General features: G+C 35.7%; 1 protein-coding gene across 5 annotated transcripts in view; it reads left to right on the top strand.

The window, feature by feature from the left end:
- Positions 1-14141, top strand: part of SNI1 (negative regulator of systemic acquired resistance (SNI1)) — a 212568-nt gene that overhangs the window by 108844 nt on the left and 89583 nt on the right. For all 5 annotated transcript variants that reach the window (XR_016363806.1, XR_016363807.1, XM_089825098.1 and 2 more), the window contains exon 14: positions 455-598. Coding sequence is in view for 3 of the 5 variants with exons in the window: in XM_089825098.1 (XP_089681224.1) it covers positions 455-598 (144 nt within the window). In the remaining 2 variants the exon portion in view is untranslated. The remainder of the gene's footprint in view (positions 1-454; positions 599-14141) is intronic.

Genomic DNA, 14141 nt, shown 5'->3' with positions numbered 1-14141 from the left:
TGAAGAGAACTTTAAGTGCCTTGATGCGAGCTTCCCTACAGTATATAAAGCCAGGATATACTAGATTTGGAAATAGTCATGAACGTAAGCTATTGGTTTATAATTTCAGATTTTTAGCATGTTTGATTATCTTCATGTTTATTGATGCCATAAATGTCCATTGCAAACTGGATTTTACCGATGCTTCTATAAGGTATTTTGAAATGTATCTCTGGGAATATTTGATACTGATATATTTGAGCTTAGAGATGCATGTATTATTATTTAAGGGGTGAAGTTAGCCTAAATATAGACATCATATGATTTTTCTCATTAAAAAAATTACAACTCTTCACATTGCATTTTTCCGTTTTATGTTGATATATGATAATAATTACTGAAGAACTTGTATCATAAGGCTACTTGCTATGACCAAGTTCATTTATAGATTGACATATTATTTTTGTTATTGCAGTCCATCAAAATGTTTGAGAGAAATCTAGAAGAAAGCACAATTATAGACATATTCAATTGCTTCTCTAATGTAACAAATGTAAGAATTATCAGCAAAAGAATGGGCGAAGATGTTATTCAGTTGCTCTTAGTGCATGGATTCCAGGTCTGTATGCTTATTTTTTCTGTTGGTTTCTTTCTTATATAGGCATTTAGCCAGGTTGCATGGGTACATGTACCCACATACCCAAGTACTAGGTACTCAATGGAGAGCATCATATCTAAAGACCTTGATTAAGATTTATGATTTTTGTTTTAGTTTTTTGTTTGCGTATCAGTTTTTTGTTTATCAAGCTTAATTCAACATATAATAAGTTGGAAACTTTGATATAATATTGATTAACAGTAAACTTTATCTCTGTTCAAGTCAGAAGTTTTTTCATTAGCAATATGTCATTTTTATATGATTTATGATCTTGTTTTACATGTTTAAATTCCACCCTCTCTGTTATTTATCTAAATCTTTAGCATATATTATTATTACAAAGATATTGCAAATCTGAAACTGAACAATACATTACATCTACAAACTTTATGAGTGTTCTTGTTTTGAAAAACCATTGTCATGACTCATATTTTCATATTTTCTGTAAATAATAAATTATATTGGAAAACAATTGACGTACTCCCATCCCTTATTTTGGAAAATAACCATACCTGTACCCCAAGTACCCAAGTATCCCCGTCCCCATGCAACATTGGCATTTAGATATACATTTCTTGAAGTTTGTTTCCAAGAAAATATAACTAGAGTACATAAATGAGAATTTTTTTCCTTGTGTTTGAAGACATATGTCCTAGTATTCTAGAGAAAGATGGTTTTATATCAATTAATGATTAAGATTAGAAGGAAAATCTCTTTCAACTTACACAAGCAAAAAAATCGCCTTGGCCAACATCTGATAGGGTATCCAATTTACATATTTTGTGAACTACTCTTTAACTTATTCTGTACAGTTGAAGCCAAGTGTTTTGCAAGAATTTGCGTCATCCTTGTGTTTAGAAATATATTCTTAGAAGGCAGCTCTGCCTTTATACGTGGCTGCTAACATTGGCATAACATCAAATATTTAGTGAGATGTACCTGCAGTAAAATATGTTTTAGTGAATCGACATGCATGTATCTTCGAGATGTTGGTGAAATAGGATCTTAGCGTAGAAATGCAAACTAGGAGATTCATTCACCCTTTGCAAACTTATTTCATTGGTGACAACCAATTTGGCTCAACTTAAGTCCTCTAGGAGAGCTGAACAATATAAATTAAGTGTTTATTTCTGATTTTTCGATTGATACGATTATGTATTATTGAATTGCAGATGCCAGAACTAGGTAAAATGATGCAAAATTGACAAGATTCAGCATAAATAGACAAAAACATATCAGAGAGACAATGCAGAAATATAGATATGGACATGAGATATGGAAAGGAATCTATCATTGAAGTTGTGAGCTTGGAAATACCAGTCAAGTGTGTTAGGCACTCTAGACATGGGGGTGCTTCGAGCAGCTAACAGTTTGGAGTGTGCTGGATTAGGAAGCTCAGTAGATTACTCCCTCCAAAATTTAGCCAAAAAGTGTTGGTCACATGTGCTAAATGGCATACATCATGAGTATTTTCCTATTCAAAATTTGGAACTGTATGTGTGAGTTCACTTTCTGTGCTTCCACAGCTTTCAGCAGTCAGGTTTGCAACCTGCATGTAGAATAGAGGGAAAAATGTTTTTGCTACATATGGGGTTGGCTAAATCAAACCTTGGGTAGTAAGTAACCTTTAGTATAACTATGATTGATGAAAGAGAGCTTGCCACTGGTAGGATAGAGACTGAAAGTCTTAAAGGAAATGTTGGAATTGGTAAATGATAACTTTTTCTATGAACTTCTTGTTAGACAAATCAGCCATTGACGTCAAAGAGTATGATAGAAAGATGTGTCCAAAAATTTTCTATTTGAAGATTGCTCCAATAGTCATCTTATTACCATAATAGATAGCTTCTATTATCATCTATTATTATTTAATGGTTATCTATTTGTAATCTATTGTAAATATTAGAATGTTTCTAATATTTAGTTTGTCTGTTAGTTTCTATTAACTAGAATAGAATGCTTCTATTCTTTACGATTGTTTCCTAAGGAAATGTCGTTCATTCTTTTGTATGTATTGACCTCTCCGTCTTTGTTAATATCACACAAGTATTCTTTACCAATTACTTCGTAATATGAAATCAGAGCCAATACTTAGAATTTTTTTCAAAAATAATTATAATTTATTGTTTGAAATTATCAGAGCAATATTTTTCGAAATAATTTTTTCTTGCAATCAACTTCGAGTTAGGGTTTTTGTCTGCTACTAATGACCATTATTCTGCAACTGCCATTTGTATTCTTGTAATTTTTTTGCTGCTCATGTTTGGAAATATCTTGCCATTTATTTGGTCATTCTTTTCTTTGGTCAAGTTTGTTGGGCAGCATTATTTGGGTGCTATAACCTTTGCAAATTGCGACCCTACCTATGTTTTATTACCTTTGCAAATCGTGGTATTTTTTTGCTCAAACTATCAATTTTTGAGCCTGTATAATCCACGTGCCGTTTTTTCCTTAGTTGAGGTTTTTTGCAGCCTCGAATGGCCATTGATTGAAGCGTCTAGGGTTTTACAACCTTCTTCTATTCACTCATGCTTCAAATCCAACCCAAAAAACATGTTTTTCTGCATTTTCGCCATTTTTTTTTTTGGTTTTTCGCTGTAAACGCCATTTTTTGGTCCAAACCCTAGTTTTCTGTATCGGATCAAATTTTTTCTATAGATTCCTGGTTGACTTTTCAAGATCTCAATTGGGTTGTCATATTTTTTTGGGTGCTTTGATTTTTGTGCCAACATATCTAGAATCCAATAACATATTCTTTTCAGGTCTTTTGTTTTTTGCCTTAAAGTACGTGCCTTCGCAAATTTCACACTTTTCACTGAAATGTGTGCTATGGCATCTCTGACTAATATTATGCTCCAAGGCAATTCAAAATTCAATGGTTGGAATTATGGCACATGGAAGTAGCGAATACTAACAATCTTTCAATATCCGAGTACTGATTAGATTGTTCTGTGTTACAAAGCATTCAATTGCATATGGTACTAATTGGGATACATGGGATCTAAATAATCAGGAGGCGGTGATGCTTCTCAGATTATCCGTAGCTGATGATCACCTCCCTCAGATTCCATGCAACAAAACAATTGCTGAGATATGGGAGCATCTTAACAAACTTCATGAGAAATTCAGAGAAATGCAGAGCCCTCTTTCTCGAGAACACTGTGTTTTCTATTATAATGGATGAGCATAAATTGCTTCAGGAACACCTGAATAGTATTCAGGAAATTTGTGATCAGTTGCTTTCCATTGGACACAAGATGGAGGAAGAAGACATTGATGGAGGAAGAAGACATTGTGGTCATAATCCTCAAAAATTTTCCCAAGTCCTATGAGCATTTTATCGAGACTCTCAACATCACTTCTATTGGTATTGATACGAAGTTCATAGATCTCTGCACACTTTTGCTTCAACAAGATCGGTGGAAACAATAGTTTGGTAGCAATTCTAGCTCCACCTTCACAGAGCAAGCCTTTGCTGCTAAATCCTTTGAGAAGGATAAAGGAAAGTCTCAGTAGAAGTCCTCTGCTTCAAAAGGCTTAAGGAAAAAGGACATTCAATGCAACTATTGCCGCAAGTATGGTCACATGAAGGTTGAATGTTGGAAATGCTTAGCTGCCCAATCTAAGCAATCAGGTTCCAAGCCCAAAGTGAATAGTGCAGAGCACATTGAGCGGACGAAATTTGTCTTTTATGCCTTCATGGGTAAAAGACCTGTAGATCATGTGAAGTCGTTTGCTTGGTACATTGGTTCAGGTGCGTCTCGTTATTTCACCCACCGAAACAATTGGTTTACTGGCTACTAACCTTATTCCGATTTTGTTATTTTTGGTAGCGGAGAAGAGTACACCGTCGTCAACAATGACAACATTTAGATTTAGTCTGCTGGGAGGAATCTCATTTTCCTCAATGTGTACTATGTTCCAAGGATGGAACTAAATGTACTCTCAATCATTCAGTTGTTGCGACACTCTCCATAGTTGGATGTCACCTTTAGTTCACATTAGTGTACCATTACTGATAGGGTGACTAAGTCTATTGTTGCGGTGGGTCTTGAGGATCATGGTCTTTTCCAACTTATTGATTCTTACGATTTCTCGGGACTTAGCTATGGTTTTTTTGTGGTTATCAACACATCTTGTCATCAACGGTATGGGCACTTAAATGTGCATTATCTCTCTCAACTTGATCGGAAAGAGCTTGTCCTCGATTTGCCAGAGATTGAGACTTAGCAGCTTGGAGTTTGTGACGCATGTTAGGTTGGGAAGCAGCGTAACACACCTTTTACTAGTGGTGATTCATGACGAGCTTTTCAGGTACAACTTATTGATTTGGATATCTACGACCCTATGGACACTCCTTTTGTTCTTGGGTCTAGGCAGTTTTTGTTGTTTGTTGATGATTTTAGTGAAAAATGTAGGTATATTTTCTTAAAAAGAAGTCAGATGCATTTATTGTATTTTAGAAGTTTAAACCTTTAGTTGAAAAAAAGTTTGGGAAATATATTATTATTCTTAGGTCAGACAATTGGGTGGAATTTTGTTTTAATGAATTCCTAGCTTCTTGGATGCTCAAGGCATCAAACGCCACTTAACTATACCCCATACACCACAACAAAACAATGTAGTTGAACGTTGGAACAAAAAAATCATCGATATGACTCGATCCATGCTCGAACACAGACATGTTCTAAAGAAGTTTTGGGCATAAGCAATTAACGCTGCAGTTTATCTTTTGAACCGATCACTCATAGTGGCAATCAAAAGAAAGACTCTGGAAGAGGCCTGGTCAGATCGCAAGTCCAAAATCAGACAAATGAAGGATTTTGGCTCTCTTGCTTTTGTCTGGATCCATGATGCTTCATGCATCAAGTTGGATGCCAAGAGTCAGAAACTCATGCTTGTTGGATACAATAGTCTTCACAAAGCCTATGATGAGCAGCGAGGACCATTCATGTCTCTTTTTCCTATTCCTGATCCAACAGACTAGCCTATGAAGGCTCATGATTTGGGAGTTAGGCTTCCATTATGTCTACCTGATGGGAGGGTTCCAGCAGCTGCTAAAGCTCCAAGTAAACCTTCAACTTCTTTTGCAAGATCACCTAGATTTGTAGATGCTTCACCTAAGTTTGATCCAGATTCTTCTGATGAGGAAACTTATGAACGGGCATGTCCTAATATTAATGTTGGTCATTCTCCACTTCGGCCTTAGTGGTGGGCTAAGACACTTGCCCATCTTCAAGATGATGAGCTTGTTAACAGGATAACTATAGACATTCTCACCATGCCTCTTGTCCTAGAGAAATTTGCCAAATTTAGAGGATACTTGTGCTTGGTGTAGTGTATGTATTAACCATTAAGGGAGGGTATTACAATAAAAGATGGCTTTTGTTATCATCTATTATTATTTAATGGTTATCTATTTGTAATCTATTTTAAATATTAGATTGTTTCAAATATTTAGTTAGTTGGATAGTTTTCTATTAGCTAGAATAGAATGTTTCTATTCTTTACGACTGTTTCCTAAGGAAACATCATTCATTCTTTTATATGTATTGACCTCATGGTCTTTGTTAATATCAAGCAGGTATTTTTTAACAATTTCTTTTTAATATATCTTACATTGGTTAAGTTTTAGGTTTTATTTGCATCTTACGTTTTATACTCTATGTACTTTTATCAAATCGTCATCTATGTGAATGAAGGAATGATGTTTTTATTGTGAGTTTGATACTATGTTGTGTTGGATTATATTATTGTCTTGGCTATTTATTCTGTGTGTTCTAAACTTTTTGCCATAAGTGGTAAACATTTGGTGTTGTTGCATTTAAAGAATCTAAGAGTGACAAAGTGGTATATGGTGAAGAACACATAATGGGGCAGTTGAGTTTTGTAATAGCTGCAAATGTAATAGCACTGCTTGTATGGTATGTCTTTTCCAAAGGCAATGATCTCTTTATGTTTGTATTGAGAAAAAACCAAGAAGAGACATGTTCCTCCATCGGACATGTCTATTGATTAATATAATGACAATTTTAATTATATATATCTTCAATAGTTTATTCTCAGGTTTATCCGACTCAATCTACCAAACATCAATACTCCCCTTTATCTAGAGAGGATAAACACAAGATTACCACAATGTAAAATGAGGAGTGACAAGATTTAAGGATATGTTTGATTAGGAGATATCCACCATTTAGATATCATCTCATGGTATCAAGAGTAATGGCCTCCCGAATGCCAAGTCACATGACATTCACCAAGTACTCAAAAAAATGTCCGTAGATAATGCATGCTCAATAATACTTACAATAAAAACATTCATGGTCTGCTTAAGGAATTTAATCCACCATACAAGATATAATCTATCATGATTTGTCTTAGACATCATAAGATGTCCATCACAATAGAAAGCCATGGTCTGTTGAAGAAACTCAATCCACTATGCAAGATATAATCTATCATGATCTGCTTAGACATCATAGGATGACAATCATAATAGAAGGTTAAGCTATTGAAAGATTGTCACTTTCAAATAACTTTAACAAGTGATAATCATTTGGAAGTCATCACTTCCTTATGATGTACGCAGGAGGCAGGCCCATCAAAATGATGTAGTCATAGACATGGATTTTCTGACTCCCTCTGAATATCAATCTTCTGAACTCCTCATCTAGTGTTGCCTCCAATGAAGTGTAGACACCCTCTTAATCTGAAATTAATCTTCCTTTTCTTGCAAGAACATCCTTAGAGAGAAAGTAAAAGTTCAAGGCAAATAGCACTTATAGTACATATTAAAATTAAAAATAAGAGGGTAACTAATATAACACTCAAGGATAATATTTCTTTATCAATCTATAATATAGATAATATCTAATTTAAGTATATACTCTGAATATATATGCAAATATTCCGTATACTTAATCTCTATTTTCAACATATTATTTCCTTTTTAATGCCGCATATAATAATCCGAGGTAATCAGTTTCCCCCATCTATATTCTCTTATATTTATAAGAAATAAGCAATTAATACTTACTTCCAATTTGTGACTATTTGACTCCTTTTTCAAAGACGAGTCTCCAATGGTAAAAATGTTTGCCATTTCCTCCTTTATTGTTGCTTGCAACCTTTGACTGGTACATATCTCCTTGCATTCAATGTTGACCCTATTTCCCAATTTATTTGTTGACTATTGATAATCCTTGCACTATTAAAGTAATCAATGCCAAAAATCATATCCATTCTTGATAATATTCACGCTCTTTGGACTTCGGTGTCATTATAATCTCAAATCATTTGATCAAAGTTTATAGAATTAAGGTCCATCAAAATAAAGTGTTATCGGCTTAACATAATATCAAATGTCCATTCTATAATAAAATGATGTATGATATTTTCTATCATTATATATCTATGTGCCCTGTGTTGTCCGATGACTCCACCTTTGAAACTTTTTCCACGTCCCCCGCTATTTGTCAATTCAGAAATCTTTGACTTGTTACACGTTCGAGTACGGGGGTTATTATACTTGGTTCACCCTTATTTCCAAAAGCCACATCATCAAGGCATTCGAAGATTTTACTATTTTATAGCAGCCATAACAGAATGCCAAATGACAAAATGCTCTATTATGAAAGTTTAGACATTCCAAAAACGTGTGGAAGCGACTTTGGGGAAGATCCGCAAAATTTAGAGATATGGAAGAAAAATAAAAGTGTGGCTCATAAGAGAATACGAAATGACAGAATGCTCTATTATGAAAGTTTAGACATTCCAAAAATGTGTGGAAGCGATTGTGGGGAAGATCTGCAAAACTTAGAGATATGGAAGAAAAATAAAAAAAATAAAAGTGTTGCTCAACACTTTTGATAACATTGAATCCAACAGTAGTTACGATTCTGCTGCTAGAACTGTCCATGATTCCAAAACCAACACCGATTTCTCTCTAGATAATGATAATCACATCACCATAGCTTAATTTTACACCACCAGATCAGTGCAACAACACCGTTGGTCTCAACACCCTTCATTTCTGCAACAAAGCGACTCCTGCCATGGTCTAAAATTAGAGATGGAATCCCACATGACATGACAAGTGGAAAACCGCTAAAGGATGCCCACTTGAAGCTTGGTATACTAGGTTTGAAGTCTTTGGATTGAAGTTGTACTGCAACAGTTAAATAGTGCTTCGATCGTTGTCGATTGAGATTATGCAGACTATTGTGTTATCGGTTGCCATTGTTTGTTATTGGTATAATGACTTTGTTAGTGACTAAGATTTAAGTTGAATGCGCACACAACATAATTGTTGTTGTCTAAATTTTTGGTCGATGTTAGTACCCGATATGGTCACAATTTCAAAGCTTCAAGTTTAGAGTTGTTGAACCACTTCAAACTGAAGTTCAAAGTAGTTCGATGGTTCAGAGGTCCAAGTTGGTTTGTTGGTTCAACATGCAGACTCAGATCAGGCTTAAGGTTGTCAAGTTCAATGATTCAGAGAAAAAGTATAAGGATCATTTAATGCAAGTTCAGAGGACTTCACAAGAAGTTTCACAGTTTCAGAATTCAGTTTTAGATGTTGAAACTCTTCGAATCACTTCGAACTGAAGTTCGAAGTAGTTCAAAGTAGTTCAGAATGGTTTAATGGTTCAAATAACCGATCCTGCTGGTTCAATATAAATGAAGTTCAGACTCATTGGTTCGAGGTGGCATAGCAAGGACATTTAGAACATAATTATCAGAGCTTAGCAACTTCAGCATTGCCACACTTCATTGTTTGGGTTCAAAAGGCAACTTGATGGATGGAAGCTCAACTTTTGTATTCGATAAGGATATTTTAGATGAATCTGCTAAAGATGACATAGTCGAGCCTCAATCTGGGAATGATGTGACCAGAAGGATATCACTAGTGATGTCATTATATGTATAACAGCATTGAAGAGAAGTTTGAGTTGTTGGAAAGGAGAATCACAATGTTCGCCACTGCATTAACCCGAAATCAAATATTGGTTGGGTGGATACATAAGATAGCACCCAGAGAAATATTAATACTGTGCACCATTGGGACTGTTATATAAAAGAATGTCTACCATTTTCCTTCCCCATCACAAGAATGATAAAAGTCATAAATGATTATGAGTAATCAGCATACAAGGGATAAGGAAGGCAGAACGTATGTGCGTTGAATGGTCAACCTTTATTAAGAAATATAGAGGAACTAAGACCTCCAATATTAGTGCGCGCTGCATAATTGATGTAGGATCTGGTCAAGTTTATCTTTCTCAAGTTCTATCATTTGAATATCAATTCTGCGTAATGGCTTTGGATGCTTCTCTTCACCATGCAACTATTACAAATGAATGGGCAGAATGAATTAGAAAACACCACCAGAGCATTTGTGTCATTATTGTGAAGAAAGAGAGAGGACCTCCTTGTGTTTCTGTATGATTGGGGCAGTGTTGTTGGTAAACATATTATCTTTGTGTTGAGGAAGAAATTTCATCATGCTGCATTCATATCTGATAACAGATCCACGAATTTGAAGTTATAACATTCTAACATTCATGTTATACTGTGCTGGCTTTAAAACCGAGCTTCTTGGTTTTATACAAACCCAGGGAATATGTGCATATAGGGAGACATTTTCAAGATGGTGGATCAATGATCAGTAGCTGGGAAGTGTAATTCAGCAAGTCGGATTTTCTGACAGTCATATAGACCCTCAAACAGTGACCTGTAACTTTTGACTGAGACATTATTTTCAAAATCGCCTTGGTGAGAATGTGGAGAACGAGGATTCTAATAACATATCCAAAATTCAGCAAGATCTAATGGTGCAATAATTAGTTATGCCCCCCGAAATTAGGCCTATTTTTACTGCCAAAATTACGTCAAATCCGCCCAACATCTTAAGTATTTTGTTTTAAAATAGATTATTCAAATGACAGGTGGCATATGTAAACTTTTCACATAATGCAGATATATGGCAAGTGTCTAAGTAAGAGTTTGGAGAGAAACAAATAAAATTATAATGTTTTATTAAACATTATAATTATCAGGATATATAAAAATTCTGGGTTATAAACATATCTCCCGTATAATCTTTTCAGGACAGAATGGAAAAGGTTATGTATTATATCACAACTTTAATGATATATGTCATTAGACTTGTTACCTAATGTTTAATAAAGAGTCAAACATTATAACTACGGGGAGATATTAAAAAGGGAAGGGAAGATTAAACAAAAGAGACTTCCAAGAATCAGTTACGGGACAGGGAATGGAGACTGACAAAGAGAAGAATAAATAAAGGACAGAGGTATTTAGAAGGGGTTCCAATTCTTTTTGCTAGTTTCTTCCAGGCTGCAGACTTTGGGCTTCAGGCAGGGAGGAGATCTTGCAAAATCATTTTTATTTCCTTGGGAGACAGGGAGAGGCAGAGCAGGAGAGATTTTCTTTCTTTTCAGAACTTTGTGTTTGAAATGAAGATTAAATTTTGGTGTTTAATGTAATATTGTAGGGAAAGTTTCTGTTTTCTTTGAATAATGATTAGATTGTAATGTGTGAAAGAGGCTTTGTAATCTTTTACAGACAGGGAAGGGAGGCTGAAGGTTAAACATATTAGACTTTGATGATAATGTATTTTTCCTTCCACTGAATTTGGACTTTGAGTCATTTCCAGTTTTCTCTGAAATTACAGTCTGTTCTTATTGTTCCTTTATTACATTGACATTTCAAACTACCTTGCAAGGCTCTGATTTTAATCCTCTCAGGGAGATGAATGATACAGTTTCATCCTCATTACATAATGCAGTGTTCAGCAAATGAACTTTGTGTCATCTGCTGTTCTTTAGTTTCCTTTCATGCTTTAGTATAGATTTCCGCATCTACGCTGTATTTACGGGTAGATGTTTGATATCCTTTCGTGCTTTCTGGTAAAAACACCCACATTTAATTCATTGAACATCTTGTATGGGGAGCTGTACCCAATAAAAATTCAGAGGAAGGTTATCAACCCTGTGATAACCTATCCAACTATTGGTGTTAGTTTGTCCTTTCACTTGGGCGTTCAGGGTCAGAATTGCATACATTTTCTCGAAGGACAATCTGTTCACTAACAGTCAATCACCCTAATACGTATATCTACGAATACGGTAGCACAAGATTCTGCTATCTGGATATTGGGTGCCCAATAATCCTTCTATTTAGTGTTGGCTTATATCAAATGTTCTTGTTTTGATGTTATATTTTACTTATATTTGCAGTGTAACTCTGATATAATGTTGAGTTTTGTGATCGCTACAAATGTAATAGCATTGCCTGTACGATATGTATTTTCCAAAGGCAATGATCTCTTTGTATTTATATTGAGAATAAACCAAGAAGAGACTTGTCCCTTTATGAGACATGTCTATTCATTAATATAATGTCAATTTAAATTATATAAATATAACTTCAATAGTTCAGTCTCATAGGTTTATCTAACTGAAGCTACCAAACATCAATAGGGACAACCCATCAACGAAGGAAGTAGCCACACCTAAGACACATTCAGGAGTTGTTCGATGGAGGAAGAGCTTCGAAATATGACTTCATATCATTGCTGCAAGTCAATAGAAATTCACGTGCAAAGAGAGGCTGCAAAGGAATGAGTTCTCGAGAGTGTAGTGTGGCATTCTCTCAAAGTAAGCTGTGTTGTAGATTAGTTGATGAGTAGGCTTTCGTGATTGTTGACACAAACATTCTTGGTATTGCAAAACTCGCGTATGGAAGTCAATTGAGAGAGTGGATGCCAAGAAACCCTCTGAAAGTTTGAGGAGAATAGACAAAGGGAGACAGATGATAGGGACGAGAGTAGAAGACAACAAGGAACCCTTCGAAGGGGAGGAATTAATGCAAGATTTGCTAACTAAAGACGAAAATTGAAAAGAATATATGGACAAGTTTGAGGCTATTCAGGGGGCCCAGAGACTTGAGAAACAAGTAGAGCGTCAAAGACAACTGAGCAGACTTGTGGAGGGAAGGCTGGAGGAAAGATTGCCGAAGGTAACAGGGTAGGGGTCACAACAAATAAGCAAATCAGAGACGTAGAGTATGGTATGGAAGGAGGGTACCATATGAAGAGGGACAAAGTAAATAGTAAAGACATAAACCACGATGAATTATTAGAAGGCACTAGAAGTTTGTTGGGAAACCTCACTCTTACATTGAGGGTGGCGACACACAAGGCTTAAGGGAGAGAGAAAATGGCGAATAATAGCGGTGCAAGGGATACCTGTGTAACCATGAGTGTTAGAGGGATATAGGGTCACATGAACCAAAGCAACGTATTTGACTCTGACACATCCATTTTTAGAACTCACACTACACCAACGGTAACAAAAACTATCATCATGTCACGGGAACAAAATAACCAAAATTCATAGGCGACGAGAAGGAAGACCTTGTGCACCATTGTAGAACTTGTGAAACCATCTGGTCTGGCAATGGGGTGACAATTCAAGATGAGTGGATGAGGTGATTCCCAACAACATTAAGGGGAGTAGCGATAGACTAGTACATAACGTGTTCAAAACTAAAGGCACCTTGTGGATAGATTGAAAGAAGAATTTCTAGATAGAGTTCAACTACGTAACTATAAAGAAATAATTACAGAAATCTATAGCACCAAACATGCCAAGGATGAGATCGTTAGAGCGTATGATTGGAGGTTGAAAGAGTTGTTGGGCATGATGGACAACTAACTAGCTGATGGCTTCTAGAAGCGGTGGTGCATTGAATGGTTGGACCCTCACCGAAGAAGATGATCTTTGTTCCCCTGCCACCGTACTCAAATGTGTACAACAGAGAAATGGATCTGGAAAGTGAGAGCAAGATGACTAAGAAGACATGCTAAGAATGATGCAAGAATTCAAATCAATGAAAGTGAGTGCAAGAAAGAATGAGGACAAAGATCTGTGGTGTACGAAATGTAAGGAAGAGGGCGCCATGGCAAGGGGGCATGCTTGAAGAAAAAATTCTGCAACATTTGCTAGGTTATGGTTAATTCTTGTAAGGAATGCCTATTTAATATGAAGACATGGGGTCAACATGCATTGCTCACCCAAGAGCAATCCACATCCACATTAATATCCAACCCCTATTTGAATGACATCACGATGTTGACTGGCGGCTAGCACAACAATATGCATGAAGGAAGGAACAACGATAATAATAATGATAACAACAAATAGCCAAAGTTGCATCCACTATTATGCAAAGAGAAGGACAATGATCCAATGCTCTGCATGTAGCTAGTGGGGACATTTTGCCTATTGTTGTCCTACATTTTGTAAGCACAAAATGTAGGTAACAATATAAAGCTTTCTCAACATAGTTTTTTTTTCCGTGAGTTGATTCATTGTTTAATTGGCTGACATTGATCAACCAATTGGTATAATGTTTCTTTTTACTGAAGACCTTAGTCAAGTTCTTTTACTAAAGCCTTCATTGTCCCTTTTCG

This window comes from Cupressus sempervirens, chromosome 4 (genome assembly GCF_028749045.1).
Source record: "Cupressus sempervirens isolate cs-2001-9-10 chromosome 4, ASM2874904v1, whole genome shotgun sequence".
NCBI classification, from domain to species: Eukaryota; Viridiplantae; Streptophyta; class Pinopsida; order Cupressales; family Cupressaceae; genus Cupressus; species Cupressus sempervirens.
This window is presented reverse-complemented; position numbering and strand designations above follow the sequence as displayed.